A 20,698-nucleotide genomic window follows, 5' to 3' on the forward strand; every position below is an offset into this window, starting at 1 on the left:
TAAAAATGATTTTTAAACTCAGTTAATTCTGGAGTATAGGCATAAATATTTAGCTCATTTTCTTAAAAAACTCAGGTCAAAGACATTTGGAGAAAAAGTTTTAGAAACTCAAGAAGGTTGTTCTTGTATTTATGTATAAAATAAAAAATGAAAATAAAATGATCGAATAAGTTCTAAAAATAAACTCCTGATATCCTAGTTTTTCTACATTTCATCTTCAACCAGTCGAAGTGAGACATTAAAACAGAATTTCTAGTATACAAGAAAAAAAATCCGAATTAAATTTGACAATTTTTTAAAGTTTATTTTACTTTTTTAATTGAGCTTTTAAATAGCATTTAAGTTCAATTTGGTTTTGACGAATGCACTGTAGGCATACAGAGAACTTAGGTAGGTTTGTATTGTTGATATGATGATCTATATATAAAGTTGACAATAAAGAAATGTTTTCTTCAGTATCTTCTTCCCATCTGCTAAATAAATATTATGATCACATTCTGAAGCACCATTTAGTAGATGAAAGTGCTATCTCCTCTTGTAGATGATTTAAGATTAACATGATATGTCTGTTTTATCCACGGGATAACAACCCAGAACACGAATAAATGTTGTATATTCCTGAAATGAAAGGTGAAAGAACCAACGATTAGATTGAAAAGTCCTATAGCAACTTTGAGATATGCTTCTACAATGTATTTTATACATCTTTCATATAAGGAAAATTAGTCTGAGCATAAGTAAGAGAAAACACCAAAGCATATATGTAGGAGCTGGAATGAGTACTCAAAACAAGAATAGGTTTCTAACATGAAATAGATATGATATTTTTATCATATGATGAGCTAACCTGCAAACTTTCTAAAGCATGTTGTGCATTTGGATTTGTCATAGAAGCTTCAAAATCAATGAAGAAAAGGTTGTCAAAGTACCTGCCACCAGAAAATTCAATGTCTAAGTCACACATTCACGACACTTTCGAAAGCAGAATATAAACCTCCAATTTTTGTCTTTGGCTATTTAATTATATGCATAATATATTTTAAAAACTGATAATATTGCAAATCCAAAATGGAAAAAAACAATGATCATACTCACTTGACAATCTCATACTTTGAATCATCACGAAGCCTTATGGGGTAATGCTTCACTGGACGGCGTTCTATCTGAAATCGCACCGAAGAAATTATAGCTAAGAACCACGACTTTTAAGGTATGCAGGATTGAAATTTCAAATTTCAATGAATTCATATAATACAAATTTAAAAGATGTTTAGAACTATAATACTGAATGTAAAAGTAACAAATAAATTATAATATAACTTGGATGAAAGAACCAAAATATTTTTTTTTAGATTTTGATTACTAAAATGATAAAATTTAAAATTACGTTTTCTGTTAACTTTCTTTTTCTTCAAATAAATAGTGTTAAAAAACAAAATCATATAAATATATAGAGATCATAATTTAGGAATCACCTGGTGGCTATCCTTAATTAATATCCTAACATGTAATATATTAAGATAAAGATTGTCTCTTGGTCCAATTGAAAACAACTCATGTTAGATTACAAATTAATATTTGTATGATATGAAGTGAGGAAACATTTTATGTGATAAGAAATTGGAAAGTCTGACGATAGATAGGGAAAAAAAATGATGATCAACTCGAGTTATGAGGTTGGTATAATGATAAAAGTTAAGAGAAATTCTGTATTCAACTTCTTCATTAATATTTACAAGATCTCAGTTTGAAGGATTTAGAAGAGAATATGGAAGAGATTGTGAGTTTAAATCCTTCCACTAACAATTAACATCTGCTAATCTGAAAAAAATTAACATTTGCGAATCAATCATATATATTTATAAATATAAATTAATAGTACAAAATTTATCAAGATACATCTTAAAAAACAATCAATGTTACTTAAATGTTTTAGTTAATATCATAATAACTAATAAAAATTACAATATCTAAAATAATAAACACACTTATAGAGATTTCAAATTTGAATTGGTATAATTATTATTTTAGCAAACCTTTGACAAATTAATGTTCCTCATGCCAAAGACTTCCAGGGCTTTCAATATTACACCGGGACCTTCTTGCAGACCGAAAACAATGCTGGTCTGTGGTAGAAATATTGCAATATTCATCAGTATATTCGTCAAAATTACATATAAATAGATATAGTTTTCTATACCTTATATGAACCGTTAGGTTCTGGAAGAATAGGATCCCTCGCAAGTATCAAACAACGACTGATATTGTCATCATCCTAATATATAAAGATAAGAAAATGAATCAGCTTAACTTAACAACAATAACATGCATGTTTTCTGTTTTGCTTTTGTTATGTCTTCTTATATGAAGACATGTTGCGACAAGAGAAATCCAGAGAGTAACAGTAACTGTCGCAGCAGTTGAGTCTTCCAAAACATGTACTGAAGTATTACCTGGATTCCTTCGGCTAGAATGTGGAGGCCATATAGTTTTGCTGCCCTTGAACTCGCAATAGCTCCAATGTCTCTTCTTCCGTCTAAGGCCACAGCCTGTTCACAATGTCCAAATCATTAATAGGAGATGCAACTCCACAACCTAATCAATGTTTGTTTTCAAGGAATATAGAAAATTTGTAAAATACCTTAGCAGCTGCAGCCGTATCATCTACACCAATGTTGGTAACAGCTAAATCAGTAAGCATCATCTCACATTGAACAAGAGCCTGCATGTTAAAAATTAAAATGTTTTACGTAGTTATTTGTCATCAACTATGTTCGTGCAAGATGACACCACAACAATAAAAATATAACAAAATGGCTTTTCATAACGTTAATAATTTCATTTTTCTTTCATACGAATAGACACCTATTTTTATATATAAAAAACATTTTCTTCATTTATAAAACATTATGGGTACACGGTACTCAGGGAATGCATACTGCCTATTAATAGGATGGTTAAGACTTTGAAATGTTTGCAGATTCAGATCCTGAAAAACTATGCCGCCATACTTTAATTAGAGTTATTTTTCTTTTTCACGTTCTTGACAATTTGAAACTAGTTTGAATCAAATGATTTGTATCAAATTGGTAGTGAATTAGGACTATAAGGGTGGCAGAAAACATGGTCATTGTGAAAAAGATAGAAAAGAATGAAATATAATAGCCAACCTGAGGATGACTGAGTACAAATTTTAGGTTCTCTTTTGTCGCACCGGTCAATCCCAAGAGGCAGTGGTTAATTAACAACTGCACCTCCCCGACAATGTGTAGCTTGTGGTGAAGAAGTAGGTCATAATTATGGTGGATGCTTCCAGCTTCAGAACTTTCGATGGGTAGAACAGCTTTATCCGCTAACCCCGATTCAACGGCCTGCAGACAAAAATATATAAACATATCATCACAGAATCTACTGGACAAGACATCATATGCAGACTGAGACACAGGTTTAAATAAACAAGGAATGGAACCTGTAGTGATGTCTCAAAGTCATCACACGGCACTGTCTCACATTTTGGATATGCTTTCAAAGCTGCTTCCTCAGTATATGCTCCTGCAAGGCCCTACATACCAAGTAGAAGTGGCATTAGTGATGCTATGAATCTTTTCTTTGAACGAAACTATCAAGCATCATATACCTTATAAGCAACGCACAACTTTGTCCCATCTCTTGAAAAAAAATCATTCGCTGTTAATGACTCTGCGATTAAAGAAGTTGTTTAGTCATGCCACAAGCAAGAAGAAAAAGGAAATGAGAGTAAATCACTTCTCTCTAACGATTGAAAATCAATAAAAGAAGTACTTCAATTCCATTGGAAATGAAGATTTAAAATACCACATGATGATCAAGTAAAAAGATTCAGCTATCAAATTTAAACTTAAAGTGACATCCTTGTGCAAGTGTTTCTCACTTAGAAGCAGATTAACATCTTTGTGAAACCCATCGTCTAACTCGGTTATCTGAACCTGGACCCTGTCAGAATATTCGAAAGATGATTTAGCCCCATTCACAACACTCGAACAACAACGTCTCCACTTGCTGCTTTTCCCAAGATCATGTTTTGAATTCACACTCAGTGTAGAATTTGCAGGCTGAAGAGCTTTGCAACAGTCCCAGATGGAACAACCATTGAGAGCCATGAAGATGAGCGTGGAGGAAGTTGCAGAAGCCATGAAATTGAACTTTTTAGTGGTTGATGAAGAAATTATTTTAGGCACAACGTTAGTATTTTACCCATGTATATATAGCTCTGTGAATGATATACCTGTTATGAACAGATCTATGTACCTGGAATTAAATGAAGTTTTGGGAATTAATAGAGAGAAATGGTAAGAAACCAGAATAATGTTGATCTTGCAAATGTAACTGAATTTGCTGTCTTTTTTAAAACAAAAACTAATTCTATCTCAGGAACATTAAATATAGATACTTATATATTCTAGACACGGTTTTCAGTTCTTCCACCTATAATATCAATAATATTTTGATAATTTAATTAAAACATATTAATATTACAAATGTTATAATTATATAATTTTTTACAGAAAATAAGTCAAATAAAAATAAATACGATATTATAAAGAATTTAATATGAAATGTAAATATATTTCAATTGCTTTAATATTAAATATAAGACAAAAATTTCAATTAAATAATATTAAATTAAAATACTAAATTATAATCAGATTAAGGTCCAATAATTATAAAAAGAAGTAAAGGTGGCTAAATGGGTTAATTTGATTAAATCAAGTATTGCATTTACTATTATATTAATCAATTTGATTGAGTATTGCATATTTCTTGAATAAAATCATATAAAAGTGTATAAAATCAATTTGGTTGTGTTTCTTTAAATATAATACACAATTTGAAATAAATTATACAAAAAGAAAAAATGTATAATTAAAATTATAATATATGATAAAGTAACTTGAAGATTTTTTGGAAAAGTTGAACAATTCGGAATAAAAATATATATGTAATGAAAGAAAAGAAAAAGAAAGTTACAAAACTAAGGATGAAAAAAACCATAAATAAAAGTTTTTAGATTATTTAATAAATTATTAATATTTTTATTAATTTAAAATGACTACAAGTATAAGAAGAAAATGAAGAAATGGAACAAATATACAAATAGGTACGTTCTTATTACCAAATAAAAAAATTTGAATATTAAGCCATAACCATACTTATTGGTAATTCATATGAGATCAATTTATTTCTTACCCTTATAAAATAAATAATTTTATAATTCATTAATTTTCTAAGTCCAAGTTGACGTTTCATATCCCGTTAGGAACATATGGTTAATATTTTTTAACATATTGATCGTGTATTTTTCTTTTATATAAATTTTGTGTAAGTTTCTTTGCATAATATACATTCATATACAACCGCTTAAACCTTAGGATAATTTGAAGATACTATAACATTTAAACTTTCATTGTTTCTTTTCTTTTCAAATTTAAAAGTATTCCCAAGAATATGAAAAAGCTAATCAAATATACTTTTAGACATATCTAAGAATAATCTTCCTGATTTAATTTTTTTATGGAATTTATCTTGAAAATATTAAAACATAGCTCCAAACAAATGCCTAATTATCTATAGTTTTTTATTCTAAGTTTAATATTAGAATAGTTTATCATTGTATTTTGATAAGAGTTTTACAATCTTTTAAAAATAATAAATGTATTAAATTTTAATTATTTTAATTTTTCAAATATTTTATTTTAAAAAATAGTTCAAATATTTTTTTTTTAATTTTGATAAAATGTTTCAACTACCACCAATTGAAAAAAAAAAGGTCAATCCAACTTTAAAACATTGACAAAAAGATTACTCACACTTTAATAGAAAAAATATAATCGAGATCTATTGAAAAATAATTTTGCTTATGTTGATTAATAAAATATTGACAAATGTCATTTGAGAAACAATTTACATCAATGATAAATGTTTTCAACTAAAAAAATTATTGATTTCAATGCTAATTAAAATATCTTTCTTACACAAATTGAAAAGATAAGTAGTATTGATAAAAAAATTCCTAATTAACATTGACTAAAAAAATGATTATTTTTAATGTTGATAAAAGAAACTTTTATTAATGGTGGTTGGGAAATAACTCTCATACATATTTAATAGATGTCAATAAAATTAATAACATTGATTGACTTCAACTATAAAAAGAACATATTTTGATGTTAACCGGAAAAATGAGACAATTTTTAAAAGGCATATGACTGATATTGAAAAAGAATTATTAATGTCAGCTGAGAAACTTTAACAGTAAAAAATTGTTAGTGTTTGTGATCCCTCAATATGAATCAAGTCAATAATAATTTTGTTTTGTTTTAATTTGAGTTAACAATATCGTAAGGTAAAATAAAAGAGAAAACAAAGATAAACATGAATCTTAAATAATTTTGTTTTGTTTTAATTTAAAATAATCCGTATTATAAATTTAAAAAATTAATCGAAACAAAATATCTTCTTTAATAAGATGATAAAAGATGAAGTGTTAACATTGATGATTTAATGGTTGAATTAATAATGTTGTTGTTGAATAATGAAATGGGTAGCAGAGGTAGTTGCATGTGAAAAAGAATGGGTGGAAAAAGAAATATAAGCAAAAGAAGCTTCCTACAGATCTCCTAAAAAGCAGGGATACCATAGAAGTTGGAAATACCACCCTACAACCTTTCTTTGATTTGATCGTCTTACTGTGTCCTTAAATCCTACGGTATTAATAGCATACCCCTTCCCAACAAAAAACTTAAAAAAGAAACCATTCAAACATGTTTTAATAAAAAAGTCATGTAGCCAGTACACACAAGTAAAGCTAAGAATGTAACACTTTGATTCCTTTGCTTTTTGTCTCTCTTTCTCTCTCCCCAATTGCACACACATTAATTTAAAAAAAAAAGAAAAAAACTATTTGTTTTTCATTATAAAAACCAAAGGCTGATAAAGCTGAATTCGTATAATCAGAACAGTTTTTCAGTAGTAGCACATGAACGATGCACTTTAGTCGGATGCATCATAGCACACTAATTATGCACGATCATCACATACGGATAATTAATTCCAGATTTATGTAAATGAAATTTTCTTCTCTTCTGATAATATAAAAAGAAATTGGTTTTTAGAAACTGCAAGATACTGTGCATTAGATAAAAGCAAAAAGAGAGTTGTGTGAATGAATGATTGGGTCTCCTTAGGCTTTTACATAGTAATTTTGAAGGTGGCAGCCTTTTAAGTGGTGAATTTTTTTGTGAGAAGAGATTCAAATTGTAGAATTGTGAAATTAAAATGAAAATAATAATATTTTGATAATATTTTAATATGATTTATATGTTATTTTTTATTGATTCAAAATTATTCAATAATTAATAATAATAATTATAAACATCATCGTATTAATAATTAATTACATAATAATAATACGTAAATAATATTACTTTATTTTTGTTCTTAAAGTTATTGTGAGAGTTAATAAGAATGAAATGGTTGGTGAAATGGGAACATGAGGATCAATAGGGTTCCAAATTTCCCCGACCCAACAGTATGGTAGAAGTTATAAGATCAACTTTTCTTCACTGCTTTGTGCCTTTCAATCTCAACTTTAGACCAAATCTTCAACTCACCATACAATCAAAATCAAAACAACAACTCTTCATTTTTTTTTCCCTTTAGCTTGCTTTTAAACTAAAGTCTTGGCTTTTTAATGAATTTTATTTATTTTTCTTAATAATTTTAGTTAAACAAAGTTAATTGCGTTGATATTATTTAAATAAATTAATATTTTCTGAAAAATGAAATCACAGATAATTTATAATACCGCAACAATTGAAATTTCTTTTATTGTATTTTGCAGGTATATATGCAAATTGACTAATTAATATAAAAAAAAATAGCAGAGAGAACAAGTTGGGTTAGTTAAAAGCTCCCTTAACCCAACCCTAATCTCATGAATAAGGATAATATTATTTTTGAAAATATAAGTTTCCATGTTATGAGTAGCGAAAAGTCACCCACTGCAAAAAAGACTAACATACGTATAAAGCTAGTTCAAAGCGTATGAATTTCAATTCAACCTGAATTTTGAGCATGTTTAATATAATTAATGTGATTTGGGTTGGATTTATTGGATAAAAAGCATATAAACTAAAAATTAATCCAATTGTAATCACCTTAGCAAATTTAAATTCAATTCAGCTTATTAAAATGTAGTTGATTATACTTCTCCAAGTTTGGGATTCCCTATTTTTGTGATAATTATATTGATAGCTTGTAAAACTTGTATTTATACCAATACACATTCTTTTCATTGTTTTTGTCTATATATATAAAGACACAGGTTCCACTGTTACGGTCAAACTCGGTCAGCGGAAAGTGTGAAAACTGAAGACAACTATTTTCATAAATTAAGGAAGAACAGTAATTAAAATTATGAAAACAAAATTGAATATAATATTTCGTGCATACGAAGTTGAGTTTTCTCTTCAATGTAGGTCTCTTCTATTTAGATAATAAAAATAAGTTTTATGATAAGATTTTAATTAAAACTGACATATCCACGATTGTAACACAACTAAGTATTTAATCAAAATGGTTTTAAAATTAATTTATTTCAGCTTAACCATTTCGATTTTAATGATATTTTGACTAACTGATTAATTGGAATAACTTATCATCAGAAGAATAATTAACTGTTCATATATATAAATTAAATCAGAGTACAATACTGGACAAGAAAGAATGCATAATTTTAATTTGAAGAAGTATTGTTTATAATTTGTGAAGGTTAATCAATATTATATTTATTAAAAAATTAATTAATAGATAAATACATGTGTATAAGCCATGAGCAACGGATAGGACGAGCGCACTTAGGAATGTTTTGCAGGATATAGTCAGTGTCCATACAGTATTTTAATGTTAAGAAACGAACAAAATGTTATCAACTATCCATCTATTTATCCACCAAAACTATATTAATTAATCTTAATGAAGTGCAAAAAATAGGAGCAGCCATTTGTAAGGTAATTAAGTGTGATGTGTTTTTAAATAACAAAAAAAACAGAAATTTAGCCATTTGTAATTGTAATTTTGGCATGCACCATATTAACATTGAAATTAGGTACCATTTATCTCCCACACTCAGACAAAAGCATTTTAAATTCAATTATTACCCGGACGTCTTTTACTTGTTGAAAAAACTTAGTATATTGTCTTGCTTTCAATGCATCTCTTGCCAACTTTCCACATAAAATGTAACTAATTGGAGAACATAGGTAGCACCACATTCAAAAAGGCAAAAAAGAGTAACTCATACATGTGAATAAAATAAAAATAACAATTAAAGATTACTAATTAATAAACATAACGCTTAACGTGTAGTAAAGGGAAGGATTTAAAAACTTTTTTTTCCAAAAAAAATCACGTAACATTAATTAATTGAATGATAAACTTTAAATTTTAAAAAATAAAAAAATAGAGTAAAATTAAATAATTAAAGTTACCGTAAAAAACAGTCGTGACCGTTTAGTAACACCTCAGGCTGAGCAGGCAGAAGCCACAGTTTTACGTTTTAATAGTAGGGAGAACCAAAATAAGCAGTCACAGGCAAAGCGTTACAATACAAAAGAAAACAACATTGCTCTCAACTCTCTTATTCTGGCTAAGTTAGTGTTTTTCGTTGATCTGAGTTTCATCATAATTTACAATTAGGATGGCGAAATCGACCAAAGATCCGACGTCTTATCCACCGATAAAGGCAGAGCAATACCTACACAGTCCCGTTCACTACGCGGTGGTCATTCGCGACCACGCTAAACTTTCCAGAATAATTTCTTCACTTCCCCGAGTTCCCGACCCTGCCCGAGTCATCACTGAGTCCGACTCCCTCGCTCACGAGCGACTCGCGGAAAAAATCTCCGCGGTACTCGACCGCCGCGACGTCCCATTTCGCGAGACACCTCTCCACCTTGCTGTCCGCCTCAACGACATCGTCGCCGCGAAATCCCTCGCTACTGCCGGAGCCGACATCTCCCTACACAACGGCGCTGGCTGGAACCCGCTCCAGGAAGCGATTTGCCGGCGCGCCTCCGATATCGCGCACCTCCTAGCTAGACTCCACCACCACGCCGCATGGGCAAAGTGGCGGCGACGCCTGCCGCGACTTGTCGCCGCGCTCCGCCGCATGCGCGACTTCTACATGGAGATCTCGTTCCACTTCGAGAGCTCTGTGATCCCCTTCGTCGGGAAAATCGCCCCCTCCGATACGTATAAAATCTGGAAGCGCGACGGCAATCTCCGCGCCGACACCACCCTCGCCGGCTTCGATGGGCTCAAAATCCACCGCGCAGACCAGAGCTTCCTCTTCCTCGGTGACGGCGACGGCAAAGGCAACATCCCCGCCGGTTCGCTCCTCGTGCTCAACCGTGACGATAGAAAAATCCTAGACGCATTCGAGAATGCCGGAGCTCCGATGAGCGATTCTGATGCGGCGGGCTTTTGCTCGCAGAGCAGCGTCTACCGGCCGGGGATGGATGTAACAAAAGCAGAGTTAGTAGGTAGAACAAATTGGAGAAGACAAGAGAAGATGGAAAACGTCGGAGAGTGGAAAGCTAGGGTTTATGAAGTGCATAACGTTGTTTTCAGTTTCCGGTCAAGAAAAGTTGCTGCCGGTGAATCTGACGTGGCCGGAAGCGAGCAGGTTTTGCCATTGGAGCTGGATGAAGACGAAGACGGTTTTCTCGTTGCGGAGAATCCGAGTTTTGGAATCCCAGCGGCTTGTAATAGCAATGCCGATAAGAGAAGACATAGTAGTTTTGTTCGAGAGGAACGAGAGTGGGTCCCGGTGGGGAGAAAAAGCGTGGATTTGCCTTCCATATCTGTGGCGCCGCCTAGGAAATCTTCCGCCATGGTGCCGCCTAGGAAATCTTCCGCGGTGGCCCCGCCTATGCTGGAGCCGCCTACGAAGGAGAAAGAATATTTGAGAAGTTTGCGGCCGGCGGTGTGGTTGACGGAGCAGTTTCCATTGAAGACGGAAGAGTTGTTGCCATTGTTGGACATTCTGGCGAACAAGGTGAAGGCAGTGCGGCGGCTGCGGGAGTTGCTGACGACAAAGTTCCCGGCGGGCAGTTTTCCGGTGAAGGTACGTGTGGTGGTTGACTATTGACTGTTGTTGTTTGTATTGTGCGTGTGAGTGTGAGTGTGGGACCGCATGAACCGGAATGATTAATTTGATAATTGTTTTGATTTGATTGATGGATGTGATGTATGGTTTTGCGAAAATTCGTGAATGATTTTAATTTGTGATCGACGGTGGTGATGGAAAGTGAAAAAGATTGTGTTTTTGATGTTTTGGTATATGTGGGGCAGGTGGCGATCCCCGTGGTCCCCACTGTGAGGGTGGTGGTCACGTTTACGAAGTTCGTGGACCTGCAACCTCTTGAGCAGTTCTACACGCCGCTCTCGAGTCCATCGCATTTGCTCAGTGCAGATGATGATTTTCTTGATGGTGATCATAATCGGCAGAAATTACTAAGACAGAGTTCATCATCTTCTGGGGGCTCCACGTGGCTGAGACGAAGTACTAGTAGTAACCAATCGTGGAGCAAGCACCAACAACGATGCTCTTCTGGGGCTCAGGATTCGGATCCTTTTGCCATTCCTTCTGGATATACTTGGACCAATAGTGGGGATGATTCTTCACGGAAAATGAACAAGTCCAACTCCTTCAGAAAATCAAAGTGAAAACACCATACACCAATTATCAAGTATGCACTAATTTGAGTTTTAAGATGAGATAATTCCATGAAATATGTGAACCATTGTAGCAATGTGTCGAAAGCTGCATCCATTATTGTGTAAATATCCCGTATTGTTTTTCATCAATCAACTGGGGGCTTTGGGATAACCGTGTTCATACAGAGGACCCTCAGCATAGTTTTTAGAAGTAAGAACTGAATTACTTGACCAAGTTTTGTTTCGTCTATCATAGTCAAATTTGTTATGTTTCAATTTTTGCAGAGAAATAGATCATTCCTTTTTGTGCATGTTTTTTGTTAAGTACATTTGAAATGGTTATTGCCAATGTAACCATGGCCTTGGACCTGATTGTGGCTAAGTTTCATGGTAGAATCGGTCATTTTCATTTGATTCGTTTACAGTTTTCAGTTTACGATTCTTAACATATATGAATTTTAAGTAAGCAAAGTAATATTCAAAGGAGAAATATAAACAATTTTTAGTGTCCTTAATGAGAAAATTCATTCCTAATCTCTCTTTCTTATGGGCAAAATTTTAAGGGGTGTTTGAGTTCAGTGTAGGAAAAATTATGGGGTTCACAATATTTTAACTCATGCTAAAGAGATGCGAGAAAAAGACTCACAATGTTTTATATGCAATGTTCTGTCCTTTGTTCAACTAATCTCTCGAGATTAGTCCTTATTTTGTCATTACTTGTGACTATTTTTCATTATTTTTGCGTGTGCTTGTTCGGCGTCAAGCGATTGGTAAGGATGTGAAAGCTAACAATTTAAGTCGTAACATAATCTTAAACGCACGTGCGTTGCCCTTATGACGTGAAGGCAGAGTAATGTATGGGGAAGAACATGAATGACTGAGGAGTAAGTTGAAACTCTTGATCATGTTCTCGTTGGCTCGTTGATATTACCGATGCGACGAGAATATCTAAGACTCAACATTAAAATTTAACGGTCAACAATAACCAGCAAGGGTAGTGAGGAAAATGGTCAAAGACTGGAAGGCATATTAAACTTTACTTTGTCAAAAGTAGCCTTAATCGAGAGCACAATTAAGCATGTAATGCATTGTTGTACAAATGTGTAGCGTTGCATAAAAGGACATTGCTCTAAAGACCAGAACAATTTTCGTACATTTCTCAGTGGAAGCGCAATACATTGAAGCAAGATGAAAGTCACGACATTCGTTTGTAAATTGTAACCCTTTTTATTTTTACTGCAAATATCGCCTAGAGTGTTGGTTTAGTTACTATCAAATGTACTGCGTATATTCATTTAGATGACTTTTACTCTGTCTCCACATTCAAGATTCAGTCTCCCTAGACATCAGTACAGATCAAGACATTTCCTGGAATCTTTATTCCTTTTACCCCACTCTTTCGACTAAGCTTTCCCTTTTCTTCTTTAAATTTCTCACTGTAACCTTCAACAAAATTTTAAATCCTAATTAATAAACCCCGGGCCCTCAGTAATCCCACAAGGCTATTTGAACAATTTTTTGTCACCAGTTTATCTTTTGCTCCTTTCGTTTATGAGAAGCAATAACATGGTCGGTCTAAAGATAACACTCAACAGGAGGCCTTCTCAGTTTCCCAGGAAATGTGATAGTAAATTTGAAATTTAGGAAAAAAAGCAGTTCAAAGTTTTTATGAGCAGATGCTAATGTTGTTGTACCCGCAAAGCACAACAGGGTTCTCTTTTGTTTAATCTCTGATTTTGATGTGTGTTATTTTTCCTACAAATGTCGTATGATAACGCAATGATTAGTTCTATTATAATAAATTAAGTAGAAGAGACAGGACAAGAAGGGAAATGCATGCCTTGATCGAAGTGGACTATGGTGGTTCCATCATAATAATAAACGACAGATATCAAATTCACATTGTCTAGAGGGATAACTAACTTACAATGCTGGCAAAAGTATCACTACAACGTGACAACATTGAGAATTAAAAATTAATAAAGATGCGTCACAAACTTTGCTTAACCAAGCGGCAATATTCAAATTGGTGAATCGGCAAGTGCTCATACGAAAACATAAAAGATATATCAGGCAAAGAATAAACTATGTACAGGTCTCAATATAACTCCTCTGTCTACGTCTAATACCGACAACCGAGTCACACAAGGTACTACTTCCCATGTCTCTAACCATTACTGCATCAAGTTTTCATCTAATTCTATTATAATTTGCCGAAAAACACATTTGGGTAGATGCTGTAACTGCTATAACTTGTTGAATAACATATCATATCCAAAACGTAAACTTTGTGACCAAGCATACTATGTAAGGTTATGATTCACGGGCACGTGCCCGACTGATGTTGCAAATACATTATTTTTCAAGGCAAATGCTTTCTTATGTCTGCCAAGGAATATTATATATTCGAGATACCGGTTCATCAGTGAAAAAGTTAATTGCTAGGCCTCTCTCAGGAAGTTTGCTAAGATATCGCAATAATTTACTGCTTCATTGTTTCCCAGTAATGAAAAATGAGGTTCCTAAACAAATCCAACAAAGGTTTAACAATTATACAGTCTCCTTTTATTGTATCCACGGCACATAAGAGAGTGAAAGCTGGGGAGCGAAGCACCAAGTTGGGCTGATGGTGAATGGGGTGCAAGTTGTATTGGTTCTATGGAGGATGATGGTACTATATCCCAAAGAGACTCCCGCAAGAACAAGAATTTGGTTACCAAAGTCAAAGCAGATGCAAATATAGGTGTGCAGAAGATTAAACAATTTGTTTCGCATCGATATACTTTTACATTCATTTGACACAAAATATAAAGATAAAATGGTTATAAAAATGTAAAATTTTATATTTTTTAAAATAAAAAATAAGAAAAAATAATGTCAAATAAATGTAAAAAAATTAAATGTGTCAAACAATAAATATTCAAGAGGGACAATGATATTTTAACACCATTTTTTGACACTATTTTGACACTACACACGTATCAAGATGTGATTGGACGATTTCAAATTAAAAAAGTTGAGGCATGGGTATATTTGGAAGAGAAAAACCAAAGTTTGTTTTTTAATTTGAAATCGTCCAACCACATTTTGACACGTGTGCAGTGTCAAAATAGTGTTAAAAAATAGTGTTAAAATTTTATTTTCCTTATTGTTATTCTATTTTTCAAAAGAAAAAAAAAAAAAAAAAACTTCAGTGGCTAGAGAGATTATCCTAAGGAAACCTACATGAAGATGAGTTGGTTGATATATGTCTTGCGAATCGCTTTATCATTGGCAATTGGAGCCCAATGTTCCTTTTGATAAGGTGGATCAGTTTCAGAGAGAAAACATTACTCAAAGATTGATAGATTTTTCTTTCAATGTAAATTACTGTTTAGTTTTTATAAGTACAGAAACTTTATTTTTTAGTCCAATGTCCCATTCATTCTGAAAAATATATTTTAGATTCCAGAAAACTCAATCCACAAGAAATTAACGAAATGTTGAAAGAAATACCCTAACTTCGGACAACCCCGAAACCTCGTTACTGGATATTACCTCCTATTAATTTGTTCTTAAAATAGTTTGTATTAGCCCACTACTGAGTTTGTGAGAAGTGTTTGTGCTAAAATTACTTTCCTACTTCAAAACTTTGTATCAATAGTGCTCTTCTATACTTTTCAACCAAAAAAACAGTATAAATAAATAAAAGTATGTCAACGTTACTAAAACCCAGCAACACGACTCAAATGCTTGGTAACAAACAGAATTTTCCAAAAGACGTGCATTAATAATCAAATCATAATTCAAAGATAACAAGCTTAATCAGAGTGTAGGATAACAATACTAAAAAGGGGCCGTGCACTGACTATTGGGTGCAGAGAAATATCAGAATTTATTTACAGAAGTTAATATGCATTACGCCTAGTTGGATCCGAAGGTGTTCTCTCCACTGTAAGTCATGTAAAGAAAGCCATCTTGATCCTTATTTTCCTCATAAATAGCAGACATCAGAGCAGCTGCAACACCAAGGAATCAGTACATAATCATTGCTAAAAAGGTAAAAACATCATTTGGCATGACTGGATATTTACCAGTTGAAGGTAGAGTGTCGTTGATGAAAACAAAAATAGCCTTCTCTGCACCGAGCTTAATCCTTTTGCGGACAACATAAACGAACTGGCCAACAGTCAAATCAGCAGGGACAAGGTATCTGCATCATGACAACAAAAGTGAACCAACTGAGAATCCACTGACGCACAGTATCAGATCAACCATAAGCATTGATTAAGGTTAATATGTCTAATCCTTTAGAGCAGGAACATTGAAAGAAAACTATGTCTGGTGCTCCAACTTTCAAACTTATATCTAGTTTACACCCTCAAATGTTCAAAATAAACTTAAAAAAACTATCGAACTGTATCTCGTACGTAATTTCACTGTCAAAAGAGATCGTTGGATTAGAAAAACAAAAAGCCAATATTCATTGCCATTCTGCACATTCATTCGCAGAATGCTCTATTCTGCAAATCAAATTACCAACAACTTATGGCTTGGTCAAATACTGGTAAAATAAAATAGATTCATTGTAATACTAAGAATCGTATGAGTATATCGTTAATCTTTTAAGTATCTCATGTAAAAAACATACTTCAAACATTCAAACATGCTTCATATAATCTCCTCTCCAAATGCGGAAAAACGATTATTAATAGTATAACATGAAAAAATCATTTACTTCTTTTTATCGATGTCAGGAATGTCAGTTCTTTCAGCTTTCTCCACAATCACCTGCACAGAATTGCCATATTTAAACAAAAGCGCTTAAACAATAAAACATAAACAGAGCATCCACATTGACTACAATCTTACAGGTATTCTATCAGGATATTTCTCCCTAATGCGAGAAGCTTCGGCCTTCCTTCTTTCTGAAGCGTTAAAAAGACCAAACGGTTAGCAAAGTCAGATGAACAAGGAATTTCAATCTTCAATTTCTAATTTTTACAATACAAAAGTGTTTTAATTCCCATGATTATAAAAAATTTAAGAAATCGAAGAATACCCAAAGGATGTTGAAGCTTGAAAGAGGTTTTGGCCATAATGAAATCGGAATCTGCAGATTTAAAACAACCCAAAAATTAAAAAATTGGGTTCATCACCAAAACCAAAAAAGAAAGTAGAATTGAAGAAATGGAAAAAAGAATACAACACCTAAGAAACGGAAGAAGGTATGTCTGTCTGGGTGGGAAGGAGACGAAGCAGATGAAATTAGGGTTTGATTTAGCGTAGTTTAGTTGCTTGTGAAGTTCTGTTTGAGTCCAACACGAAAACTCTACTTATACTTTCTGCCTACGCCTGGAATCGTCCTTTCACAAGTAAACTTCGTTGGATATAAATGACACATTCACACGTAACAGATTTACGTTATCTTTTTTCCGTTTCGTTATATAATATATATAGAAAACCGTTTTCAAAATTCAGTTATATTTTAGTTGTTTATAAGTCTAGCTTTTTGTATATTAGGTTCTCCTTAATTCATCATTTTATTTTGGTTGCGAAGTTGTATTTTACTTTAGTTATTGTTTCAATTAAGTTTTAAATTTTGAAAATGGACTCAATGATTTTATTATTTTATATTAAGATTGATGTTAACGATATGTATCAATTTATAACTTTTTTTATGTTTTACAAAAAAAAATTTGTTGTTCACGTACTAATATTATTGTTATATTAGTACCAAATATCATTCTTTTATATTTAATTAATTTATATATTTTTAATTTAATTTAATATCAATTTAAAATAAAACAATGTTGCATCTTTAAATTAAAACTAAATTTATTATTTTGTATAAGTTATTCTGATATTAATATTAAAATTTATTTTTTAACGTATTAAATTAAATTAATTAAAGTAATTACATATTAAATTACTAATAATAATTAAAATTTAATTTATATATATTAATTATTTAAATTAAGATTAAGAATATTTTTAGATTTTGAATTTTCATACAAAATTGAAATTTGTTTATCTTTAAAAATTTGATATATATTAATGAATATAATTATTTTAATTTATTATTTTTTTATATATGAAATATGTTTTATACTATCATTTGATATTTGAGTTGTTTACATCTTTTATACTTTCTCACTTTAATGTTTGCTAACACCTAAAAAAAATTAAATAATTAGATAAAAAAAACTATATCCATTTATTTTTAAAAATTTAAGATTAAAATGTATCAAAATTTTGAACAATAATAAATTATAATTTTGTATTAAAATTTAGTCTAAAAACATATTTAATCCTTTAAAATATTATACTATTTTATTTTTCAATTATCAAATAAAAATTATTTTTTAAGTAAATTTATTTTAAAGATTAATATTTTTAAGTCACATCAATATTTATTTTATATTTTATTTTGTTTTAAGTCATACAATAGTATTTAACGTATAACTATTATTATATTTATTAAATAAATTTATGTTTTACTTGTAAGAACTAAAAATTTGAATATTAGAGTTGGTAGGTGTATTAAAATAATGAGATCAGATATTTCATTATAAAATAATTTTATAATATAAATAGAATTTTCTAAACTCGTCTCATAATTTTAAGAACACTCTATCTTTCTAAAACATTTTCTCTTTGTTCCCTCTCATTTCTTTCTAAGAGTTTTTGATTTCAAGTAATTTGTTCGACGATCAGGAGGTGTCTATGCGATCCTGGCGTCGAAGGTTACCTCTTCAACCGATCAATTTGTTGTTTAGAGCAAGTAAGTCAAAAACCCTTTTTCCTTGGTTCTAGGGTTCTTGATCATGCACGACGATTTTGTTTTACATGTATCAAGTAATCTTCTTCCTTGATTATTGGTTCAATCTGGGTTTTAAGTTTTGTCTCCCATCGCCAATTGGTGATTCGTAGGTGTTTCTATAAATTCTTTGTGCGAGACGTGATCAGGGTGTTATTAGAGCTTGGTATCGTTGGTGTAAGGTAAGGGAAGCTAGAATCTTTACTTTAAATTGTGTTTATGTTGAAAGAAGTGGGGTTTATATGTGTTGTGCTTTAATATGTGAGAATGTATATGTGTGTAAGAATGAAGATGTTGAGAAAGGGAGAATTTGACTATATTTTATGATATTGAGTTAATTGATGGTTTGTGTAATGATGGATAATTTAGAACATGATGAATCTGTTGGTATGTGTTATTGACTTGGGATTTGATATTTGTGAAGCTAGTATATTGATTTAATTGGGGGAAAGAAATGGTTGCTATTGTTTGTAAGTTACTTGATCTAAAAATGAGGTTTTGGGCAAAAAAAAAATTGTGAGAGAAATGTTGTGAACTGGTTAGAGGCATTTGGAGTTGGTCATAAGTTGATTTATGAGTTGTTCTAACAGTTGGAATAGAAGAAATATGAAGTGTGATTGTGTGGTGGTGATTAGGTAGAGTTCAACTTGGTTTAGAATTCAATTGTGAGGAAGTGGACTAGTGAAAATCTAAGTTGGAGGTTTTGTGCTTGTGTGGTCAATTTGGGGAGTTTAGGTAAGTCAATTAGGACTTGTTTGAGTCCCTAAGTTGCTTGAAATTATGCCACAAATGGTAGAATTCAATTTGGGTCTATAAGTTTAGTTTTTGTAAGTTTTTGGATGAGATCTTTAGGCTACTTGTTTAGATTGATGTTAGAAGGGTTTAAACACACTTAGTTAAGTATATATGAGTGTACAACACAATCTAAGAGGGTTAGAAGATTGGAAAAATATATTCAATTTGGTCAAGGGCAGTTTGGGGTGATAATTCTACAGCTGTGCTGTAGAATTATGCAGACTCATTGAGCAAGTGGAGTCACTCAGCGAGAGGTCAAGGGTTTGGACCACTGTCTGTTCTATTGCACTTAGCGAGTCGGGTCGCTGAGCGAGAGGGTTGGGGGTATGGACCACTGCCTCAGTATTCGCTCAACGAATGGGTCGTTGAGCGAGAAGACTCTATGGAGAGTGGCCGCTCAACAACTAGTCCATGAGATGTTTTATTCTTTCTATTCTTGTCTTCTTATGGAGTGGAGTGACATTTCTATTCATTGTGAATGATGTATAAGTATGTATGAGATCAAAGATGTGATGTGATGATGATGTTCAAGTACTATGTAAGGTGTGGATTTCAAGTATCATGTGAGAAAGGAATTCCAAGGAGGAATATCCTAAGTTGGTTATATGATATTATGTATTGATGTAAGGGCTCCTAGATTGGGGAATGTTCCTGACGCTCTCAATAACCCCATTTCATTAGAGATGGGTGATTATGTCGTGAAGAGTAGCAGAAGGTCCTAGTCTATGGTCACTGGTTAGGGCCATAGATATTTGACGGATTAACCTTGGTGTATGGTATTATTGATGGTGGTTAAAGATGTGGTTATTTTTATTATTTCTGAGCTAGGTTGCTCCATCATACGCGGTTGCAGGTTCCCCATGAGTTCGATATCAATGCATATCTATCTGGATAATAAAAAGGGTCTCAAGTGGATTGGACAAAGTGTTGTGTTGTTTGATTTATAATATGTCTGTATATTATCATTGTTTTAAAAGGATATATAAAATCTTTTAATAATATAAACTTATCCTTGCTTTTCTCTGGTATGTCTTTGTATTATTGTTTCTCTTTTGCGATGATCACTGATAATGACATATTTTACCATGATTTCAGTGATGAATCAAGAGAAATTGTCAACCCTTTCCTAACTTTTTACCTTGTAAATCCTTGTTTTCTTTTAGTTTGATTAAGTGGTTGCACCCCAAGCTTTAATGAGATATTTTGTTCACTAATCCTTGCTTTTATGTGCTTAAGGTAATTGGAAGAAGTCTATGCATCAAAGGAAGGTACTGGAAACCAAGAAAAGCAAGAAAAGCAGCAAAAACGAAGAATCAGAATTCTGCTGAAATCAGGCTCGAGCCCCCC

The 20,698-nt window shown here is 32.2% G+C and overlaps 3 protein-coding genes across 3 annotated transcripts; 1 reads left to right on the plus strand and 2 right to left on the minus strand.

The window, feature by feature from the left end:
* Window positions 1–552: 552 nt before the first annotated feature.
* On the minus strand, window positions 553–4,172 carry LOC106774905 (arogenate dehydratase/prephenate dehydratase 1, chloroplastic-like). Its single transcript, XM_014661929.1, has 11 exons — window positions 3,911–4,172; window positions 3,638–3,699; window positions 3,470–3,562; window positions 3,171–3,371; window positions 2,642–2,722; window positions 2,454–2,549; window positions 2,201–2,275; window positions 2,037–2,126; window positions 1,096–1,163; window positions 848–929; window positions 553–618 (listed from the first exon to the last, which is right to left on the minus strand). Exons 1-11 carry the CDS (start codon window positions 4,170–4,172, stop codon window positions 553–555), a joined length of 1,176 nt encoding a protein of 391 aa, XP_014517415.1.
* Window positions 4,173–9,591: 5,419 nt separating this feature from the next.
* LOC106774626 (ankyrin repeat domain-containing protein 13C-A) lies at window positions 9,592–12,243 on the plus strand. Its single transcript, XM_014661671.2, has 2 exons — window positions 9,592–11,164; window positions 11,392–12,243. Exons 1-2 carry the CDS (start codon window positions 9,737–9,739, stop codon window positions 11,764–11,766), a joined length of 1,803 nt encoding a protein of 600 aa, XP_014517157.1. The 5' UTR covers window positions 9,592–9,736; the 3' UTR covers window positions 11,767–12,243.
* A 3,250-nt stretch (window positions 12,244–15,493) lies between these two features.
* Window positions 15,494–17,108, minus strand: LOC106775117 (autophagy-related protein 8A). The gene is made up of 6 exons (XM_014662177.2): window positions 16,948–17,108; window positions 16,799–16,849; window positions 16,609–16,664; window positions 16,475–16,527; window positions 15,831–15,949; window positions 15,494–15,755 (listed from the first exon to the last, which is right to left on the minus strand). Exons 2-6 carry the CDS (start codon window positions 16,833–16,835, stop codon window positions 15,661–15,663), a joined length of 360 nt encoding a protein of 119 aa, XP_014517663.1. The 5' UTR covers window positions 16,836–16,849; window positions 16,948–17,108; the 3' UTR covers window positions 15,494–15,660.
* Between the last annotated feature and the right edge of the window lie 3,590 nt (window positions 17,109–20,698).

The sequence above is a fragment of the Vigna radiata genome, chromosome 10 (assembly GCF_000741045.1).
Source record: "Vigna radiata var. radiata cultivar VC1973A chromosome 10, Vradiata_ver6, whole genome shotgun sequence".
Taxonomy (NCBI): domain Eukaryota; kingdom Viridiplantae; phylum Streptophyta; class Magnoliopsida; order Fabales; family Fabaceae; genus Vigna; species Vigna radiata.